At 39.0% G+C, this 19,668-nt stretch overlaps 1 protein-coding gene across 1 annotated transcript in view; it reads right to left on the bottom strand.

The window, feature by feature from the left end:
• The window catches only part of fras1 (Fraser extracellular matrix complex subunit 1), a 379,704-nt gene that overhangs the window by 239,395 nt on the left and 120,641 nt on the right, over positions 1-19,668 (bottom strand). The window contains exons 5-9 of the mRNA XM_047381020.1: positions 15,607-15,766; positions 13,967-14,100; positions 12,360-12,443; positions 8,303-8,404; positions 1,988-2,179 (exon numbers count right to left, since the gene is read on the bottom strand). Of these exons, the coding sequence (XP_047236976.1) occupies positions 1,988-2,179; positions 8,303-8,404; positions 12,360-12,443; positions 13,967-14,100; positions 15,607-15,766 (672 nt within the window). The remainder of the gene's footprint in view (positions 1-1,987; positions 2,180-8,302; positions 8,405-12,359; positions 12,444-13,966; positions 14,101-15,606; positions 15,767-19,668) is intronic.

The following is a 19,668-nucleotide window of genomic DNA, read 5'->3' on the forward strand; positions in this document are numbered from 1 at the left end:
ATTAATAATATTATCAACATCAAAGCACAGTGGGTCGTTTGCATGATTTGTGACTACAGTCAACAGGTTGTGCACACTTGATCATTAATGTTTGTATTTGCCGTGATCTTTGTGCGCATTAAGCAGATCATCACTGACAGCGATATTACTCTGAAATGATCAAGACGCCAGAAAAAAGTGTTTCAACGAGTTTCTATATCATGGCCATTGTTTGTGATTGGCTCCAAATCAGAGCTTAGATAATCCTACATTGAATCCTCTATTCTCATCTATTTTTATTATTTTTGTTTTTTCCAACCCAAATCTGTTGGCACATGTACAGAAGATTCTTTCTCCACATCATCTGTCGTTTTATCTATGCCTCTTTCTGACCAAAGACCGCAGACATTTTTGCGTCCCAGTTAGCACCTGAATTTCAAACGTGCTAAATTCACACGCTATCCCTTTCAGGTTTGGAAAATTGCAGTACGGGTGGTAAAGGAATACATTTTCATATCCTCCTCCCATAAATTTGCGTGTTTGGGTCATTATCATGTGTTCTGCATATTCAAGAAGGCAGACACGCCTTCTGAGTCTGTATGTGTTGGTGTATGTACTTGTGTGTGTGTGTTCTTGTACTTGTTGCTGAGTGAGAACCATTTTTTGTATTTTTATCGCAAAGTGAGGACATTTTGACAAAGTGAGGACATTTTCCTGGTCCTCACTTTTTCAAATTCCGTTCTTGGGACAGGGGTTAGGTTTAGGACTAGGGTATGAATTGAGTTATTGTTAGGGTTAGGGTTAGGTATTAACTGGTTAGGGTTAGGGTCAGGGTTAGGCACTAAAAATCAAGGAAAATGAATAGAAGTCAATGGAAGTAACCAAAAAGTCCTCATAAAGATAGTAAAACACAGATGTGTGTGTGTGTGTGTGTGTGTGTGTGTGTGTGTGTGTGTTGGTGTATGTACTGGTGTGTGTTTGGTGTACTTGTCTGCATAATCATTCAGTGTTTCTCAGTTGGTGCTGGAGTTCTCAGGTCTGCTGGATGACAGGTGTTTCCTATCTGCTGATTGCATGGAGGAGTACTTAAGCGGGAGGTTGCCAGCATTTCGACGCCAGAGAGTTTGCCTTTTAGTGGTAACAAGCTCAGCCTCTACTGATTTTTCTGCTTTGCTCATGTGCTTCTAGTAACTTTGTATTTTGCTAACCCTAACCCTAACCTCACTACTGTCTGTACCTTTTTGGACATGGACCAAGCTGGCGGCTTCCCGTTTCCTTCAACTCCAGGACCCAGGCATCAGCGTAACCTGTTCCATCCTCCATCACAAACATCGGCACCTGAGCTCCATTTGGTTGGCACCAAGACCACAACTAAAAGACAACTGAACAATCTCTCTTCGCAAGTTAAGACTCTGGATCTCTCTACCCTGGCGGTTCAAGCTACAACAATTTAGTAAGCCATTTCTCAGATCTAAGTAATCAGTTGCTTCATATTATTTGTTTGTTCACCAGTCCATTCTTCTTCCTTCCCGTACAGTTGGTGTTTCCAGTCCTCGTCCCTGATTACTTTGCTGACAATAAAACCCGTAAAACTTTTACTTCTGAGTGTTCTCTGTATGTGGGTCAAAACTGTACTGAAAATGACAAAAGTTTGCGCCCGCAGTTCTGCTGATTTTGCACACGCCATCTGATTACCACGTTAATTGTAGATCAGCTTTGCGGACGCAAACAGGTTTGGTACACGCAAACCTTTTGAAGATCAGGCCCTAGATGTACAAAAAGCGTTTCTGCCTGAATCCTTGGTAATCTGTAGTGTAGCTCTTTAGACAGACGATCTTGTATTTTCACCCTTATTTGAAAGCAAGCTTAAAAGAAGAAACAACTTGCAGAGATCTCTTCAGAAGAAGCAAATAAGGGAATAAGCAAGTCTTCCTCCTGAAACTACCCCATTTCATTCCTTTCTGGCCACAAACGACTACTACTGAACATCTTCTTCCTTCAGGCTTACCTGCGGGCATTCAACACGACCACATTCGGCCCTCCGACAGAGGACTTGACCACGGTTACAGGTGCAGAACTCGCATCCCGTGCCGTTCCACATGTCTCCATGGTAACGAACTGCCTCCTGGTACAGGCAGCTTTCTTTGGCTGGAGCACATTCCTCACAGCACCGACCGGCGCGCCGCACTTTGGTCAGACCCTGCAAAGGAACGGAGAAGTGACATTCAGAAATAAAGGAGGGAAAATAACTGAGCTGCTAGAGGAGACAAAGAAAACCAGAGGCGCTCACAGAAATGCTGCTTTTCTGCTTATTATGTTTTCCAGTGGAGCGAAGATAAGAGTCTAAAAAGGGTTTGTGTTGCATCATTAAGGACAAACACAGTTTAGGCCATCAGGCTGTTCTCATAGCCTTTTTTTTTAAATGCTGAAGAAAGCAGATTTACTAACAACAATGTAGTAACTGCAACAGCTGAAATATCGAGATATCGAGAATGAACATTTGCAGAAAAGTCCTCAGTGTGGAAATATTTGTGATTAATGTGTTTCCAAAGAAAAAACTGATGCTTTTCAATTTTGTACTTTTTAATTTTTGTGAATAGTTTCTTCATGTTTAGAAGGACTGCTTTGTGGTAAAGTTGGTAGCACTGTTGCCTTGCAGCAAGAAGGTCCAAGACTTTCTGCATGGAGTTTGCATGTTCTCCCTGTGCATGCATCGGTTCTCTCTGGGTACTCAGACTTCCTCCCACAGTCCAAAACATGACTGATTCCTCTAAATTACCCTTAGGCATGGGTGTGTGAATACATCATTGTTTGTCCTGTGTCTCTGTGATGGACTGCTGACCTGTCCAGGGTGTCTGAACAACACATCTAAGGTCAAACAACAGTTTTTGAATAGGATTTTAGTCCAGACTTTGGTTAGGCCACTCCAAAACTTCATTTAGCTTTTTTTCAGTCATTCAGAGATGGCCTTGCTCATTGATCTGTTGGAGAACCAAAGTGTGATTGGGCTTATGGTCATGTATTGATATCTGGTCATTCTCCTGAAGGAAGGTACATAGCAAAGTTCATGATTCCATCAATTAAAGACAGTCATCCAGTTCTTGGAGCCCCAGAGCATCACACCACCACCACCATTTCGGACTATAGGTATGATGCTTTGTTTGTGAAATGCTGACTTAGTTTTATATACGATGTACCATGACACCCACCTTTTTGGTTGATCAAGCTCTCCTGGGAAGGTTCACCACTGCTGCATGTTTTCTCTCTGTAACCCTCTCCAGACTGAGATGTCAATGACTTCATTTTCTACAGTTTTGGAATTTATTTTAAGATGATGTGTTACTTTTTGAGATCTTTTTAGTCGTCAAAGAAGTTCTATTTAAATTATTTATTATACCTGCAGGTCAGGTAATATTAAGGTCTGGGGTCGACTCTTGAAATTCAGCTCAGCTTTCAAAAAATCAGTTAATTTATGATTCAACAAGGGGAGAAATTGCATTTTCCTAGAGGGCAAGGTGGGTTTAAATAGCTTTTTTCCCCTTAAATGAATAAAATCCTCATTTGAAAACAGCCCTTTGTGTTTACTCGGGTCATCCTTATCAAATATAAAAATGTGTTTGATGATCTGAAACATGTAGGTGTGACAAAAAAAAAAAAACAACAATAAATCTGTAAGGGGAAAATACTTTTCCACAGCACAGTAAGTTTAAGTCAACTGCCTCCGCAACCAGCTTCCGACACCTTCGGGAGTTAAACTTTAATAAATACAAACTGTAGCTGGATCCGTTTTAATTCAGTTTATGTATACCTAATAACTGTCCTGCTAAAAATCTATTGTTACCATGGAATCAAATAAAAAAATTAACTGTTGCATCAGTGATTATGCAATTTTATTAATGTGGGAATTTGCTGCTGCAACAGAGGATGAATTTGTTGAAAAGATTTTCACACATCTTTACCAGGGCTGCCAATAAGTGTGGAGGATGCTGTCTCAAAAAAAAAAAATATGAGAGAAAACACATTAAAATAATGAACAGCTAAAAATGTAGAAAGTATGTAACGTCCAACAAGGCCAGTGGAGTTTTTTCGTCCAGATGTTGATGGTGTTTTGTCCCTGATATCTTAACATTTAATAGAAATTGTATCCAGAACTCCCATAAACCTCTTAATCTGTTTGATTAGGGAGAGACGACCAACGTCCTGCAGTATTTCCTCTGTGAGTGTTGTCTGGGGGTGATCCGAGCGCTAATCGACACAAACACTTAAAGGAAACCTGATTTTAATGTGTTTACGTTTAATAACAGCAATTTAGCATTTGATTGCTTTAATCAATCTCTACATACGTGACAGAACATTGCTATAAAACATTATTGTTGTTATTAATCCCTTCCTCATTCTTTATGTATCTGTATCTATGTCTTTATATCTCTTTTTCTCCATCTCTCTTTCTTTATCCATTGGATATACTATACTGCTGAAAGTATTTGCCCGTCTACTTTTACATTTACGTGAACTTTGATGACATCCTATCATAATTCTCTAACGTCCAGTTAGTTGATGTACCCACCGTTGGCAGCAATATCAACTTTAACTATTCTGTAAACATCTTCTAAGGTTTAGGAGTTTGTTTGTAGTTAGATGAGAAAACCAGAACTGCAGCCTCTGCTGATGGTCAAGATTCTCCACACCTCCAGCAATGGAAGTGATCGGAACACCATTATTCACTGATTTGGTGCTGTGACCCAATATAGTGTTTGTATTTACATACTTACTTACTAAGATCTGTCTTGTACAGCCATGGGGAGTATTTCCCCTCTGACAGCCAAGCCGGGCGGGTCAAGACTTGTCACCTGGTGATGTGGGGCGGGGTCTGAAATACTTAGGCTATTTTCTACGACGTAGACACGGAGTAGGAGAGTTATGGCCGAGTGAGTGCTGCTATCCCCACAGCTCTGGAGGCGTTTAAAAAATGCAGATATTTTAGCGTGATTTGCAGGTGGTTGCAACATCTTTTCCAGCGTGGTCTGAGTCTACTGGTGAGAGCACACTCATGGTGTTGTAAAACTAACATAAATAACAAGATCAGTTTGTTTGTTTTATAAAAGGACAATGTATAGGCCTGTTTTATATTGGAAAGTGACCTTAAATGACTTTTGTTGCGATCGACCGTCTGGAGGGGGTGGAGGGGGTAAGTGAAGGGACAAGGCGGCCCTCCAATATATTGATGGGAAACACTATCCTGATATACTCAAAGACAACCAGACCCAATAATCTACAGCTGTCGTAATGTTCCCAAACACCTTGAGTAAGGCAGTGCTTGGAGTTGATAAGACCAAGTAAAGAAAAAGCTCATCATAAGTTAGAAGAATTTGTGGGCTAAATCAAATTACTCTGTGCAACAAACCTCCACTGTTATCAAAACTCTATTAAAAGCCAAACAGGACACACTTTCCCTGAGTGACATGTTCCTTCCCTGAGCCAAACACACAGGGCTGATTGTTTTCTCTCAAACAGCTACACAGACCTTCTGTAAAGCATTGAAGCAGGAAATGTGTCCTACTCTGTTCAAAGCCGCCTCTGTCTGCAGTGATTCATACAGCTGGACGGACACAGGACCAATTTAGAGGGAAGGTAAGAAGGGATTGAATCGCTTTTGTTGGACAGACATTCGAATTACATTTAGACAGAAAAGTGTTTAAACAGCTGTGTTAATGATGGACTCGCAGCAGATCATGATTTTATCTTTTGTAAACCTGGCTTGGATGGGAACATCTTCCTAACTTACAGGTAAAGCTGAAGGATTCCACAAACCGTCTTTCTTTTGGCTCTTTTGTTGATATAAATACCTGCCGCTTCTGTTGGACATCCATCCATCCATCATCCATCCATCCATCATCCATCCATCCATCATCCATCCATCCATCCATCCATCATCCATCCATCCATCATCCATCCATCCATCATCCATCCATCCATCATCCATCCATCCATCATCCATCCATCCATCCATCCATCCATCATCCATCCATCTATCATCAATCCATCATCCATCCATCCATCATCCATCCATCCATCCATCCATCCATCCATCCATCCATCATCCATCCATCCATCATCCATCCATCATCCATCCATCATCCATCCATCCATCATCCATCCATCCATAAATCATCCATCCATCCATCCATCCATCATCCATCCATCCTCCATCCATCATCCATCCATCCATCCATCATCCATCCATCCATCCATCATCCATCCATAAATCATCCATCATCCAAGCATCCATCCTTCCATGCATCCATCCATCCAAGCATCCATCCTTCCATGCATCATCCATCCATCCTTCCATGCATCCATCCATCCATCCATCCATCCATCCTTCCATGCATTCATCCATCCATCCATCTATCCATGTATCCATTCATCCCTGCATCCATCCATCCATCCATCCATCATCCATCCATCCATCATCCATCCATCATCCATCCATCCATCATCCATCCATCCATCATCCATCCATCCATCCATCCATCATCCATCCATGCATCCATTCATCATCCATCCATCATCCATCATCCATCCATCATCAATCCATCCATCCATCATCCATCCATCCATCCTTCCATCCATCCATCCATCCGTCCATCATCCATCCATCCATCCATCATCCATCCATCATCCGTCCATCCATCATCCATCCATCCATCATCCATCCATCCATCATCCATCCATGCATCCATTCATCATCTATCCATCATCCATCATCCATCCATCATCAATCCATCCATCCATCATCCATCCATCCATCCTTCCATGCATCCATCCATCCATCCATCCTTCCATGCATTCATCCAACCATCCATCCATCCATCTATCCATGTATCCATTCATCCCTGCATCCATCCATCCATCCATCCATCCATCCATCCAACCATCCATCCATCCATCTATCCATGTATCCATTCATCCCTGCATCCATCCATCCATCTATCTATCCATCCATCCATCCATCCACACATACATACATACATTCATGCATCCATCCATCCATTTATCCATTTGTCTGCCCATACGTCAATTTTCACTCCATCCATTCATCCATGATTGATTCTAATGGTAACAACTAGCAGGTCCAGGAGGGAAAACGAGACATTTCTCTCCGCAGCAATATTGTCCATCATCTCCTGTAAAATCCCACTGTGTTGCCAGCAGGGACATATAGTCCCCTTAGCAGGTTCTGGGCCTGGCTCGCGGGTCTCCTCCCAGTGGGACATCTCAGTCAACCCCTGTCCCAGAGATATCCTGACCAGACATCTGAACAACATCACTTGATTTAATTTTGATGCGGAGGAGCATCAGCACTGCTCCCTACAGTGGAAGCTGATTTCAGTGACTGGTGTCCTCCTTCTTTCACTGCTGATGTGTATCTCATGACCAGATGGACCAGTAAACCAAGCAACACATCAACAAAGCATGCAAAATGTACATCCTTCTACCCATCTCCAGCTCCATCCCCTCATCAATGCCGAAAGAGATACCAGGAAACTTTAATCCTCTTCTTGAGGCTAACGCCTGACCCAAAGGGAAAATTCCTGATTTTGTAAATTGGCTGTTTTTTGTGATCGATTAAACAATGAAATATTCACACCAATTCTCCCAGTTTAGTATATAGTAAATATATAATACAATATAATAAGGTCCTTCTGACAGTTTATTAACTTTAGGCTGTTTTAGAGAAATAAAAACAACCAATGTTTCAGGTGAGCATTAAGAATGTGGAAATAGTTGAGATTCAGAACTGTTATCTGATCCTTGTTTTCACATAACAGTTATCAGTGTGCACTGGTGCAGCTCTTTAATATTTTGCTGTGTGTGTGTGTGTGTGTGTGTGTGTGTGTGTGTGTGTGTGTGTGTGTGTGTGTTGTTTAGTCCCCTGCGAGTCCACCAGCAACAGTTCCTGCACACTAAAGGAGCTGCAAGAAGAAATTTGCATGCAATTAAGGATTAAATGTCAGCCTGTGTGGATACTTTGTGCATGTGTTGTGTGTTTGAGTGTGTGTGGGTGAGTGTATAAGTAATTGCACTTGTCATGCTGTGTTGCTGTAAAACTGTTTACAGAGTTGCAATGTGGGAACTCGTCTCCATTTTGGGAATATTATGCAAACCTATACATTTACAATTCAGCTTAAAGACTTTCTCTTTTAGTTTCAGTTTCAGGAAGAGGGAAGAGTTGGACCGGGCAAGTCCTCGTTTTCTTCTTAGAGCCGAGTGTGGGAGACAAAAGTTATACAAAATGAAAGTCGTGTGTGTGATTGCCCACCTTGTCACAGACGACTGGCTGACAGGTGTTTGTTTGACATTTCGACTGACCCATGTCACACACACATGTGGTGCAGGCGTCCTTCTGCCACTGCTCCCCGTGCTGCAGAGACACACACAGATGCACATTTAGATCACTCTAAACTTTGTGTGTGACACCAGAGGCTCATTAAAATCCAGTGGGCTTTCTTCCTTTGAGGAGGAGACAGAAGAACGGGGGCATCCAGGGAGTGAAAACGCTGGCATTCAAACACACATCTGACCCTAAATGTCAAATAAATAAACATGCAAAAGGTTAATTAATGAAAACACTGCTGTGTATGTTGTCATGTTTTAGGGCCTAAAGTGAAAAAAAGAAAAACTGGAATATCTATCCATCAACTGCACTTGTCTAAGATTCATTCATGGAGATAACTGGTCCTTGAGGCAAACCCAGACACCTCCTCTCCACTGAGACAATCTCCAGAACCTTCTGGGACATTATAAGGTATGTACAGTATAATCCCTCCAGTGAGTTCTGGGTCTGCTGCAGGGTCTCAATCCTGGTTGGGCGAGCCAGAAGCATCTCCAGTGCGAGATGTCAGTTTAGAATATTTCAGCTGCTGTTTAGTTGTACTTTTCAACCCAGATATGCTTATGGTCAAAACTAATGGAGTTATTCCCAAACCTGGTAAATTTTGATGTAATCATGGCTAGATGTAGACGTAACGGGCACCGTCAGACAGGATTACAGAACCTTACCAAAGCTTTCATGCCCCTGTAACTTTTTCACAATTTGCCACAAAAACCTCAACAATAAGCTGCCATGTTTAATTGCGATTTTATTTGTTAGACCAACATAAAGTGGTGGACAATTATGTAGTGGAAGAAAAATTAGAAATGTTTTCCTAAATGTTTTTACATCAAAAAATCTAAAAAGGTATGCTTTTGTGTTCTGCTTTCATAAATAAAATCAACCGGTAGCCACCTGTGTGTAATTTAATATATAGCGTAGATGTAGCTGTTTTGTGTCAGTCCTCAGAGGTTTCTAAGAGAACATTAGAGAACAAGCAGCATCATGAAGACTAAGGAACAGGGAAGACTAGAAGATCGTGGAGAAGTTAGGTTCTACAACAGTATCCCAAACTTTGAACATTTCCATAAAACTAAAGATCCATGCATCAAATGGATCTTTAATATGAAAACTTTTTTTTAATTATTATTTTTATATTATTATTATTTTAAATATTCATAATTATTTAATCATTATTTCATTTATTGTTTATGTGCTAGCAGCACATTATGAGTATTTGTAAGCATTTTAAATTATTTCATGATGTACTGTTGTACAGGAAATAAAAATTAACACATATTTCTGTATGATTTTTAACAAATAATTTATTCAAAATTAATTAGATTTCCCTATTTGATTACTTGACTAAATAATAAATTGATGCAGTAAAATACAGATTTATATATAATTAATTATTTAACATATCCTTTTCCAATTTTACTAAAATGATCACTTTTTTGAATGTGTCACTTTTAGCCTTCAATGTCGGGAATATAGTTGAAACTCTGTTCTAGGGAAGAAAACTCCAAAGCTGCTCCAAAAACATAGTATGGAGCAGCTAGGAGAGGGAATAAGGAAAGAGGAGAGTATAGACCTAAATCTGCTTGAGAATTTTTGGTAGCTGATGGTAACGGATGCTCTCCATCCAAGCTGACCGAGATTGAGGAATGGTCCAAAGGTCCGGCAGGTCAGAAGAGGTTTATGTGAGCTTCTAAAGTTGAAGAAAGTAAGAAAAAAATCAATATACTGGGAAAAGATTTGTCTGAATTAACAGTTTTATGTTTCAGTAGAGAGGTACTGCAGATGACGGCAGGATCATCACGACTCCATTGATAGTCTTTCTGCCGAGTACTTTTCCGAGGTTTTCCAAATTTGCTTTGATCCAACTATTTTAGGTCTCAATCATGGTTTAAGTTGGTCTTTAACACCAGCTACGACTAGACATGGAGGCTGAAGTTTCCTCTTAGACAGATTCAAACAACTGCTTGCTGAAGATGGCTGAAGCATCATCTTTTAAGTGACGATTTGGACAAAAAAAGTTGCTCCTGAAACTGCAGCTTCTGCTTCCTTCATTTTCCTATTGCCCGTTGCCCCAGACTGGCTCCATGTCTGGAGTGATTTAGGTCTTTTTATAATCTGGTAAAAAAAATTGGGGTCATTGTCCTGCAGATGTCAGATTTCAAACCCAACATCATTTCTTTTTAAAGTTAAATGACTGAATTAAATATTGACCCAAGGCTCGAAGAATGCTAATTATTTCAGTTTTTAAGACATCAAAACCCGGTGAAACTCTTTGAACATCAATCATCTCAGTGATTTATGTCGTTCCAGGAGGATTTAAACTCACATTTGTGAGACTGTTTCACTCTCCCCTGAACAAACTGATCAAAAGAGCTCAGAATAATCATCTATATTCAACCAGATAGTTGCTTTAACATTCACTGACATGCTCTACATTTAAGCACACTCACTGTGAGTAAAAACAGAGCAAACTAGATCTGACTTCAATATCTGTATTTAACAAGTCAGGACAAATTCAACTTTCTTTTAATACATTATTTTCAATTAAAAAAGCTTTTTAAAATTACCTTTTTTTGAAAAGATAAGGACTCTCTTGTAGGGAATAGGCAACACACTTTTCTTTAAAAAGATTTCCAGCAAGGAGGAGACAGAGGAAAACTTTATTATTCCAGTACAAACTCAGGATGAAATACTGTAGAAAGAAAAGTTCAGTAGGCTCTGTGAGAACATTATAGGTGTGGGTGCAGCATTGAGGTCAGGGGTGTCTAAGGAGTGGTCTCTGGGCCATCTAGGACCCTTAGAATGATTTTTGTGGCCCCTGAGTGAGCACAAATGAAAAATGGAAAATTATGCCAGTCGATGGAGATGGACACATTTAGTAATTTTTCTCATGTAAATCTTAAAATGTAAAATGTTGGGCACTTTTAAAAGCCATTTATTGCTTCTATACTAATTGTATAGAAAGCAGAACTACAAACGCGACTTTTACTCTAAAACAACTTGGGCCGCATCTGTTCATTAAACCTGATGATACAGCAAACATTTTCAAAGAAAGAGTGAAATGTGTGTCAGATCTACATCCCAATTAATGAGAATATGTTCATTTATTTCAGTAACTCAAGTTAAACATTATAGATTAATTACACAGGCTGTTTTCAAGTCTTTATTTCTCTTAATTATGATTTTCCACTTACAGCTAATGAAAACACAACCTTTAAGATTAGAATATTACATCAGAGCAATAAAAGATATATTTTTAAAAATGGAAATGTGGGCTTTATAAAATATATTTTCAATACATGCTTAAAGGTTATTTTAAAAAGGTACTTTAAATCTGACAAACAAGCCTCATCAATTTATTGACACGCACCCCTACACTGATTTACACAAACATTTAGGAAAAACAGACTACTATGTTTCATTAAAATATTGAATGTTTATTGCAAGAAATAAATCACAGAATTATTTTAGGAGTTTCATTTGAAAAACAAATATAAAAAATTGTGGCCCGCGAGTTCTTTCAACTTCATTTTGGCCCATTTGGCTAAAAGTTTTAACACCACTGATTTAGGTGTTTATTTAGATGCTTGCAGAGTTTTAAGGTTCAGGATTCTGACACCAGACATAAAAAAACAAGCTGGAAAAGATTTGCTTTATTCTGGAAGACCTTCTGAAACTTTACACTGAGCAGCATTTATTGGCTGATATCAATGGAGTATCAATAAGCCTTTGCATCTCTTTTGTACATAACTCTTTACAAAGATTGCACCCTTGCTTCTGAAACTCACAGCTGAGATTGGTGCGTGTGTGTGTATGAAGATCCAAACATTAGACAGAGTATGACACAGAATGTGATCAAAGTAAGAGATCAGAGTCTGCAATGCATTGAAAACACAGCTGGAGGAAACAGCTGAGCAGAGCACATTAAGAGCAAGCCTGTAATCTGCTTTTAAAGTGAAATAAGGCTCAGGGAGAAAGTGCATACCTGGTACTGTGTTCCAGCAGAGAGACAAGGGTTGGACATACACTGAGGACAGCAGTGGCCAGGCAGGATCACCAGGTTCTCATGCTGAAGGAGAAGAAAACCCATTAGATTAGTAAAACTGTTGTTAAAGGACAACTTACTCTAGTTCACTAATCCTAATAATCTGCCTTTACCACACTGGAATGTAAAATCTGACCCCAATCTGACCCCAAGACAGATACATAGATAACTTAGACAATAAGAGCTTGTTGAACCATCTTCAGCTGGTCCCACTGCTTTTTCTAGCATTGTTTCAGTTCATTTTGTCTACATGAGTTTCTGCACAACTCGCTTAATGTTCCACCACAGGATTAATTTCAAGTTGAGGTCTGGACTTTGACTACTCCATTGCAACACCTTGATTTTTTTCATTCATTCTGTTGTAGATTTGTTGTTTGGGAGCATCGTACATTGTCGCGGTCAACTTAATCACTGAAAGGTGCCATGGGTCCAGTGGCTATAAAACAAGTCCAAATCATCACCCCTCCAACACCGTGCCTCGCAGTTTGGATGTGGCCTTTGTGATGATTGGCTTCGTTTCTCAAAACATGGAGCTTGGTCTTATGGCCAAACATCTCCACTCTGGTCTCATCTGTCCAAAGAACAAAGTCCAGAAGTCTTATGGTTCATTTAGGGGCTGCTTTGTTTTTATAGAGACGTCTTTCTCCTTCAAACCTTCCAGACAAGCCATATTTGTTCAGTCTTTTTCTAATTGTCCTGTAATGAACTTTAACCTTTAACCCGATACCTGAGGCTTTAGAGTCTGAGACGTCTATTCCTGGAAAGATTGTCAGCTGGCTTAAATGTTTTTCCCATCTGGATAATATTTGGGTCTGTCGATTGATGGCCCCCCAAACTGTTTGGATACAGCCTTATGACCCCTTCCAGATTAACGGGCAGCAGCAGTTGCTTCTCCAAGGCCATTGCTGTTGTCTTTATGTCTTGGTATTTACACACACCAATAAGGTTTTAGAGCTGCTCACATGATCAATAGTGATCAGTTAATTAAACTATTTGGTGAACAGCGACTACCTAACTGCTTTAAATACAGTGGAATCCAATATCATTGCTGGTGTCTTTCCAGCTTGGCATTGTGCTAACACAGACCTGTACGTTTCAGACTAGAAAACAGCCAGAATCCCTGCTTTAGTGGAAGTGCTGATCGTCAGTAATTTACATACATTTAATTTACAGAACATGGCTGCTGTTTTCCTTCTTTAATCCTCTGGAGGCAAGATGGGTGTACTTAGTTTTTCATAGAAAAGGTTTCTCTTCTGGCTTTGTTTTTGTTTATTAAATAAGGACGGTGTGGTATGTGATTGTTTTTATACACTTGAGTTTATATGTCATTTATATGGTAAAACCCTAAACGTTTTTGTTAATGTGACTATTCTATCTGTTGTTGTTCATTTTGACTCTCCTCTCATCTTTTTTGTCAAATTTTGTGTCACCATTCCTCTACTGAATTCAAGTAATTGAGCTGAGCAGAACAGACACAAAGCCACGGTGGCTGCCAATGTGAAAATGAAAAAGTAAAACGTTTGAAGTATGTTTGAGATGAAACTCACAGGTCTGCAGGCCACTTGCTGACACTCCACCACTGAACACTGGGCTTTCCCACTGCCGCAGAAACATCTGGAACAAATGCCGGGCTCCCACTTCTCACCGTCCCTGTAGACCAGCCCCTGCCAGGAGCAAGACTCTGACACGCACCAACAGAAACTCAATAAGTAAACTGCAAAGATGGCCGTCGGGTAACAAGCTGGATCTTTAAGCATTAATCGCCTGCACGATCGGTGATTTAGAGTCAGGAAACAAAGACAATTAACTAATGAGCTGCTAAACACTGAGATAAATCATTGTCTCTCCAAGACATTGTTAGATCCAATATTAACGTTTTAGCACAAATCCGCAAATCTGTACCACATCATATCTGTACATGGATATTTATTAATAAATATGGGGTCCAACAACGTTAAAGCACTGTTTGGAAAATTGTCCTTAATGTTCCCAGTGTCTCACAAAATCAGTGAAACAAAGAATCACTGGAATTTCAAGATATGCTACAAAAACAACATCCAACTCAGACATGGTTCCTGTTTTTCTAAGATGAACAAAAATCTTTTTTCGGTAGCAGTTTGTTCACATTTTCCGAAATTCGCATTTTAATGCAGCATGTGTATCAGCAGTGCTTATCATCATAAACACAGTCTTGTAAAATACAAACAGTAGGAAAATAAAAAAGGAGGGGAAAGATATAAGAAAGGAAGGGACACAGATCCCAATGAATGAAACGAGGAAGGAAGAAAGTAAGGAGACAAAGAAGGAAGCATGTAATTAAACGTACAAGTTTGAGACAATAGGATAGGGAATAAAGTCTGGAAATACTAATATTTTGTTGTTTTCTTTTGCTATAGTTATCCAGACCTAGAAGATATTCAAACATTTCCAGACACCGTAGGAACTCTGTCCCCCCATAGAAAAACCCAGAAAAACCCAGAGTCAGACCTTTCTTTGAGGGAACTTCACTGTGGACCCCAGGGACATTTAAAGATTTTTTTAAAAGGACCAACAGACATTTTTATTTAACGTCAAGTTGCTCTCATACAGTTGGACAATACAGACATGTACATAATCTTCTTTTTAATTACCTTTAAAGGTAAGTCAAAAAAAAGTTTTAAGATCCCTTTATTTATATGTAGAGAGAAAAACTAATTAAAAATAAAATTTTATCATTTTTATGCTAAGTTTAAATGACCGTATCAGCTTGAAATTGCAAAACAATTTTCTTTTTCATGTATTTATTATATTTTAGGTATAGCCCTTTTTATTTATTGGTTCGTATTTACTTCAAATAATTTCCTGACTTTATAGAGCTGTGAACATTCAAAACAATCTGTGCCACTGCTGCACTAACTCATCATAAGAGTTTCCACGTACTTCTTAATTAGTTATGTTGTCAATGTTGGTAAATAACTATTAAGAAGATGATATTACTTAAAAATATTCTGTGACTTCTAATTGTCAGAGATTAGAAGATGTAAAAGTTTTTCTGATTTGTTTGCAATTTTCCAAAAAAAAAACAATGATTAATCAAAATATAAAGCCATATCTTAGCTGAATAACAGATGCTTTATTAAAAAAATCTTTAACAAATGCAGTCTGTAATAAACTCTTTATGTACAGGATGATTGGAAGCAGCCCTCACCTCCGTTAAGGCCACACTTCGGGCAGCATTCCCCAGTTGGGATGAATGGGTTCTGGTCCCCCACACAGGTCAGATGGGGGCAGGGGCGAGCGTGGCAGGATACACTCCCTTTGGAGCAAACACACACCGAGCAAGGCGAGAGACTCCACTGACTGTCATGCTGTGGGAAGCAAACAAACACACAAAAAAATTTGACAATTACATGGAGAAATACAACCTGAGGGGGGGAACAAGACAGGAAGAAGAAGAGACAGTTAGATGAAAAAGACTCTCTGAGGACAAGAAATGTGCTAAGCCTGAGTGACAGATGAGAAAACTGTGACTGAGTGGGTAGGATGGGGAAAAGAGGGTAAAAGAGGCCACAAAAAAGCGAAAGAGAAGTAAAACAGAAGCACATAAAAAAGCACTAAAAAAAATCTAATTTCAGTTTGATTGAGTAGACATTTGTCCAGACTTCTGGCTCAACAGCTTAAGGCTAACGATAAACTGAACTGTTAGCTTGCAGCTTCAATTCAGTTATCGTCGCACTTGTTAGTAACCTGCCTTAAGGCACTTTTATATCCTGTATGTATACACCTGAGGCTGATATGTCCTGATGCAAGCCATAAATCCATAAATTGATTTATTTACATAGCACTTCAATAAAAACATGAAATAAACATCTTCAGAATAAAAATCATCACAAAACTTGCAGATTAAATGAGAAAAGATAAAACAATTATGAGCATAGCAGTGAAATTAAATGTATACCATTTTAAACAGACTCCAGAGCATAGGAGTCTGAAAACTAACAATCTGAAAGCAATCTGCAGATGTAATCTGCTCTGTGACACACAGAGCTTTACACATGGCATCCTCAACCTACATTCTATATTTATTCATGTTAGATGCTGTATACAAGTTCTTTCTTTTTAAATGAATTTGAAGCATGTTGCCTTTCATAATTCAGAAGAAACTGTGTATAAAAGGAGAAACAATGAACGGAAAATAACTTTGCCAAGTTAAATTAAAAGCAGAGCAGTCAGAGATAGGAGCAGTAAAAGGCTAAAAAGAAGAAATGAGAAGATAGAAAAAGCAGAAAAATGAGATTAAAGGGAAGCGTGAGCATGAAAACCACACATCTTTTTTAATTTAAACTGAGTCTTGACAGTTATCTTAACTGCTTTGGGCTAAAAGTAAACTAGCTTATGGCTAACAATAAATAGTTAAGACTTTTCCTAGACTTCCTTTTAATGTGACATCTTGGCTTTATATACCTCAGGTGAACTTTCACTTTAATAAACCTTTAATTCTTTCTATAATTGAGAAAACTATAAGTGGATGGAATTCACACCTTCACATTATGCACTTTATCTCTTACCATATCTGTCATAATCTGCCTGTTTTGGGTTTTGAGTTTGTGTTCCTGTTACTTTCTCTCCACTGCCATGTTCTTCACTTGCTTTATTTCAGTTCATTCAGGTTTATTAGATACATTCTGGTGTTTAGGGTTTTGTTACTTCTTTGGACTCCTACATTAGATGTTTTAGTTTGTATTTCCTTATAGATCTGGTTCCCCCCTGTTTATGTTCTTTTGGAAGTTTACTTATTTCAATTCACGTAGATGTTCTGTTACCTCCCTGCATTTCCTGCTCATCAGTGTCAATAAGTCACTCTCCCTCACTTACCTTTAGTTTCTCTCCCACCAGCTGATCCTGATTCCCCTCTGATTTGCACCCTGTGTTCATTGGTCCATTCCCCACCCTACCACAGTACTTATACTTCCTGGTTTCATTATTCTCCACTGGTTCCTCCTGCATACTACCCCGTTTGCTGCCTGCTTCATGCCAGTTATCTCCACAATCCTGTCCTGTATCGATTGTAAGTCTTCTTCTTATTATTATTAAAGACTATATTACTCGCCTTGTGGCTCTTTTGTCATTGTCTGCATTTCGGTCCTACATCCACTTCATAACAATATCAATGTGAAGATGCTGTGTACCTGTCCTTTCCCATTTAAATTACTGTACATGAATACAAGAAACTAAACCAAGACCAAATACAAGAAATTAAAAATACAACAAACTTTAAAAACCTAAATTAAAAGCAAGGAAAAAAGTCAAAGTGGGAAGGAGGGGTAAAGGCTGTAAAAGGAGACAAGAACAGTTACAAAATCTGCAAATATAGCTTAAAATTAGGTGTAAACATGGAGGCAGATTTGACAACTGAAAAGCAGAAGTCTGATTTTAGCTTGAGCAACAGAAAATCATCTAAAGATGAGTTTTGACAGTTATATTGATTGCTCAGGGCTAAAAGTTAACTGTGCAAACTAATAGCATAGTTAAACTTGTTGACGTTCTTCCTGGATTTCCTTTAAACATTAAATTTATTGGCTGTATATACCTCAGGCTGAAATACGTTGACATAAACCATATATTTGATTCTGTTCTATGAATGAGAGAAGTATCCTTACCTTAACATATCAATATTAGAAAACCATCCATATACTACTGTTTGCCCTTTAGACTAAATAGATACAGGAAAATATATTCAATAAATGGGAGAAACTTTGTTGACCTAGGTAAAAAGAGAAGAAAACAGTATTTCAGCATGGATAGGATGGTTAAAGGCTGAAATAAAAGACACAAATGTAAAAATAATAAGAGTACTAAAGTAGTACGGTGCGAACGTAGCCAGGTGCATTTCTTAAAACCATCTAATTTCACTTTAAACAACAGGAAAATCCGCTGAAGAGAGTTTTGTTGGCTTAGCTTTTTGAGGCTAACAGTAGCTATTAGCTTGTAGTTAACAATAAACTTGTTGGCAATCAACCAGAACTTCCTTTTACTACAGTTTTTTGGTTATATAAACCCTTTATTAAATATACAGTTGAAATCTAATATTTAATTTCACTGCATAAAATGACTAATAATTTATTCTCGCTGTCTGACATTAAACCTGTTTTAGGTCAGTTAAGATTATCAACATTATTTCTATTTATTAGTTGTTATAATAACAAGAGAGGGATGTCAGACATTTACATCTACTGTACCATTAAACATTTTGTAAAAGCTTACTTGATGATGCCATGGCTTTGTACATTGTTTAAAGGTTAATGAGATAATTTCACCCCAGACACGTTGCTTCCTTGTGTGACATCATGGTAAAACTTTAAAAAATCAGCCAAGATATCAGGAAGATAACTGTGGGCCTCCACAAGTCAGGATCATTCACGGGTACAGATCCCAGATGCCAGAAGGTGCCATGTTCCTCGGATCAAACAGTGATAAGAATAAACAGGACGGAAACATCCAGCCATCATGCTGTTCAGGAAAGAGAAGTTCTGTGTCCCAGAGATGTTTGGTGCAAAATGTGCCCATCAGTCCCAGAACAAAAGTAAAAGACCTTGTTAAGATGCTGGTTGAGGCTTGTAGGAGAGCATTATTATCCACCTTGAAACAGACATTAGCTAAAGGCCCCTCAGAGAAGTGGAAGCAGTACTCCACAAGCTACATTAAAAGCCAGATTACTGTGTGACTGTGTGACAAGGACCTTTATTTCTGGAGACATGTCCTGTTGTTTTAGGTTATTGGCCATATGACCGTGGTTTTATTTTGAGGAGAAAGGAGGAAGCTTGTGAGCCTGAGAACACCATCACAACTGGGAAGTACAGGGGTGGCAGCATTATGTCGGTGATTTGTTGTTTTGCTATAGCAGGGACTGGTGCACTTCCCAAAAGAGATGGGATTATGATGAAAGAACATGATGTGGAAATACTGAAGCAACATCTCAAGCCAACAACCATTAAGTAGAGGCTTGGGCACAAACAGGTCTTAACAATAACCCAAAGCATACTGCCAATTTTGTTACAAAGTCACTTAGGGGCAACAAAGTCAGTAACAATTATTTAAATACAGTAAATCATACATTTAATTCGCTGATTGACAGAACTATATACACTGGATTCCAGGGATGTGTCGGGCCGGTCGTGGGCAGCGGGGGGGGTGGGGTATCCCTCCTTGACCTCTCAGGGGGCAGCTCACTAGATGGGATGGATATGAGTCCTCCATCCTTTGGTCCTTC

This window comes from Girardinichthys multiradiatus, chromosome 12 (genome assembly GCF_021462225.1).
Source record: "Girardinichthys multiradiatus isolate DD_20200921_A chromosome 12, DD_fGirMul_XY1, whole genome shotgun sequence".
NCBI classification, from domain to species: domain Eukaryota; kingdom Metazoa; phylum Chordata; class Actinopteri; order Cyprinodontiformes; family Goodeidae; genus Girardinichthys; species Girardinichthys multiradiatus.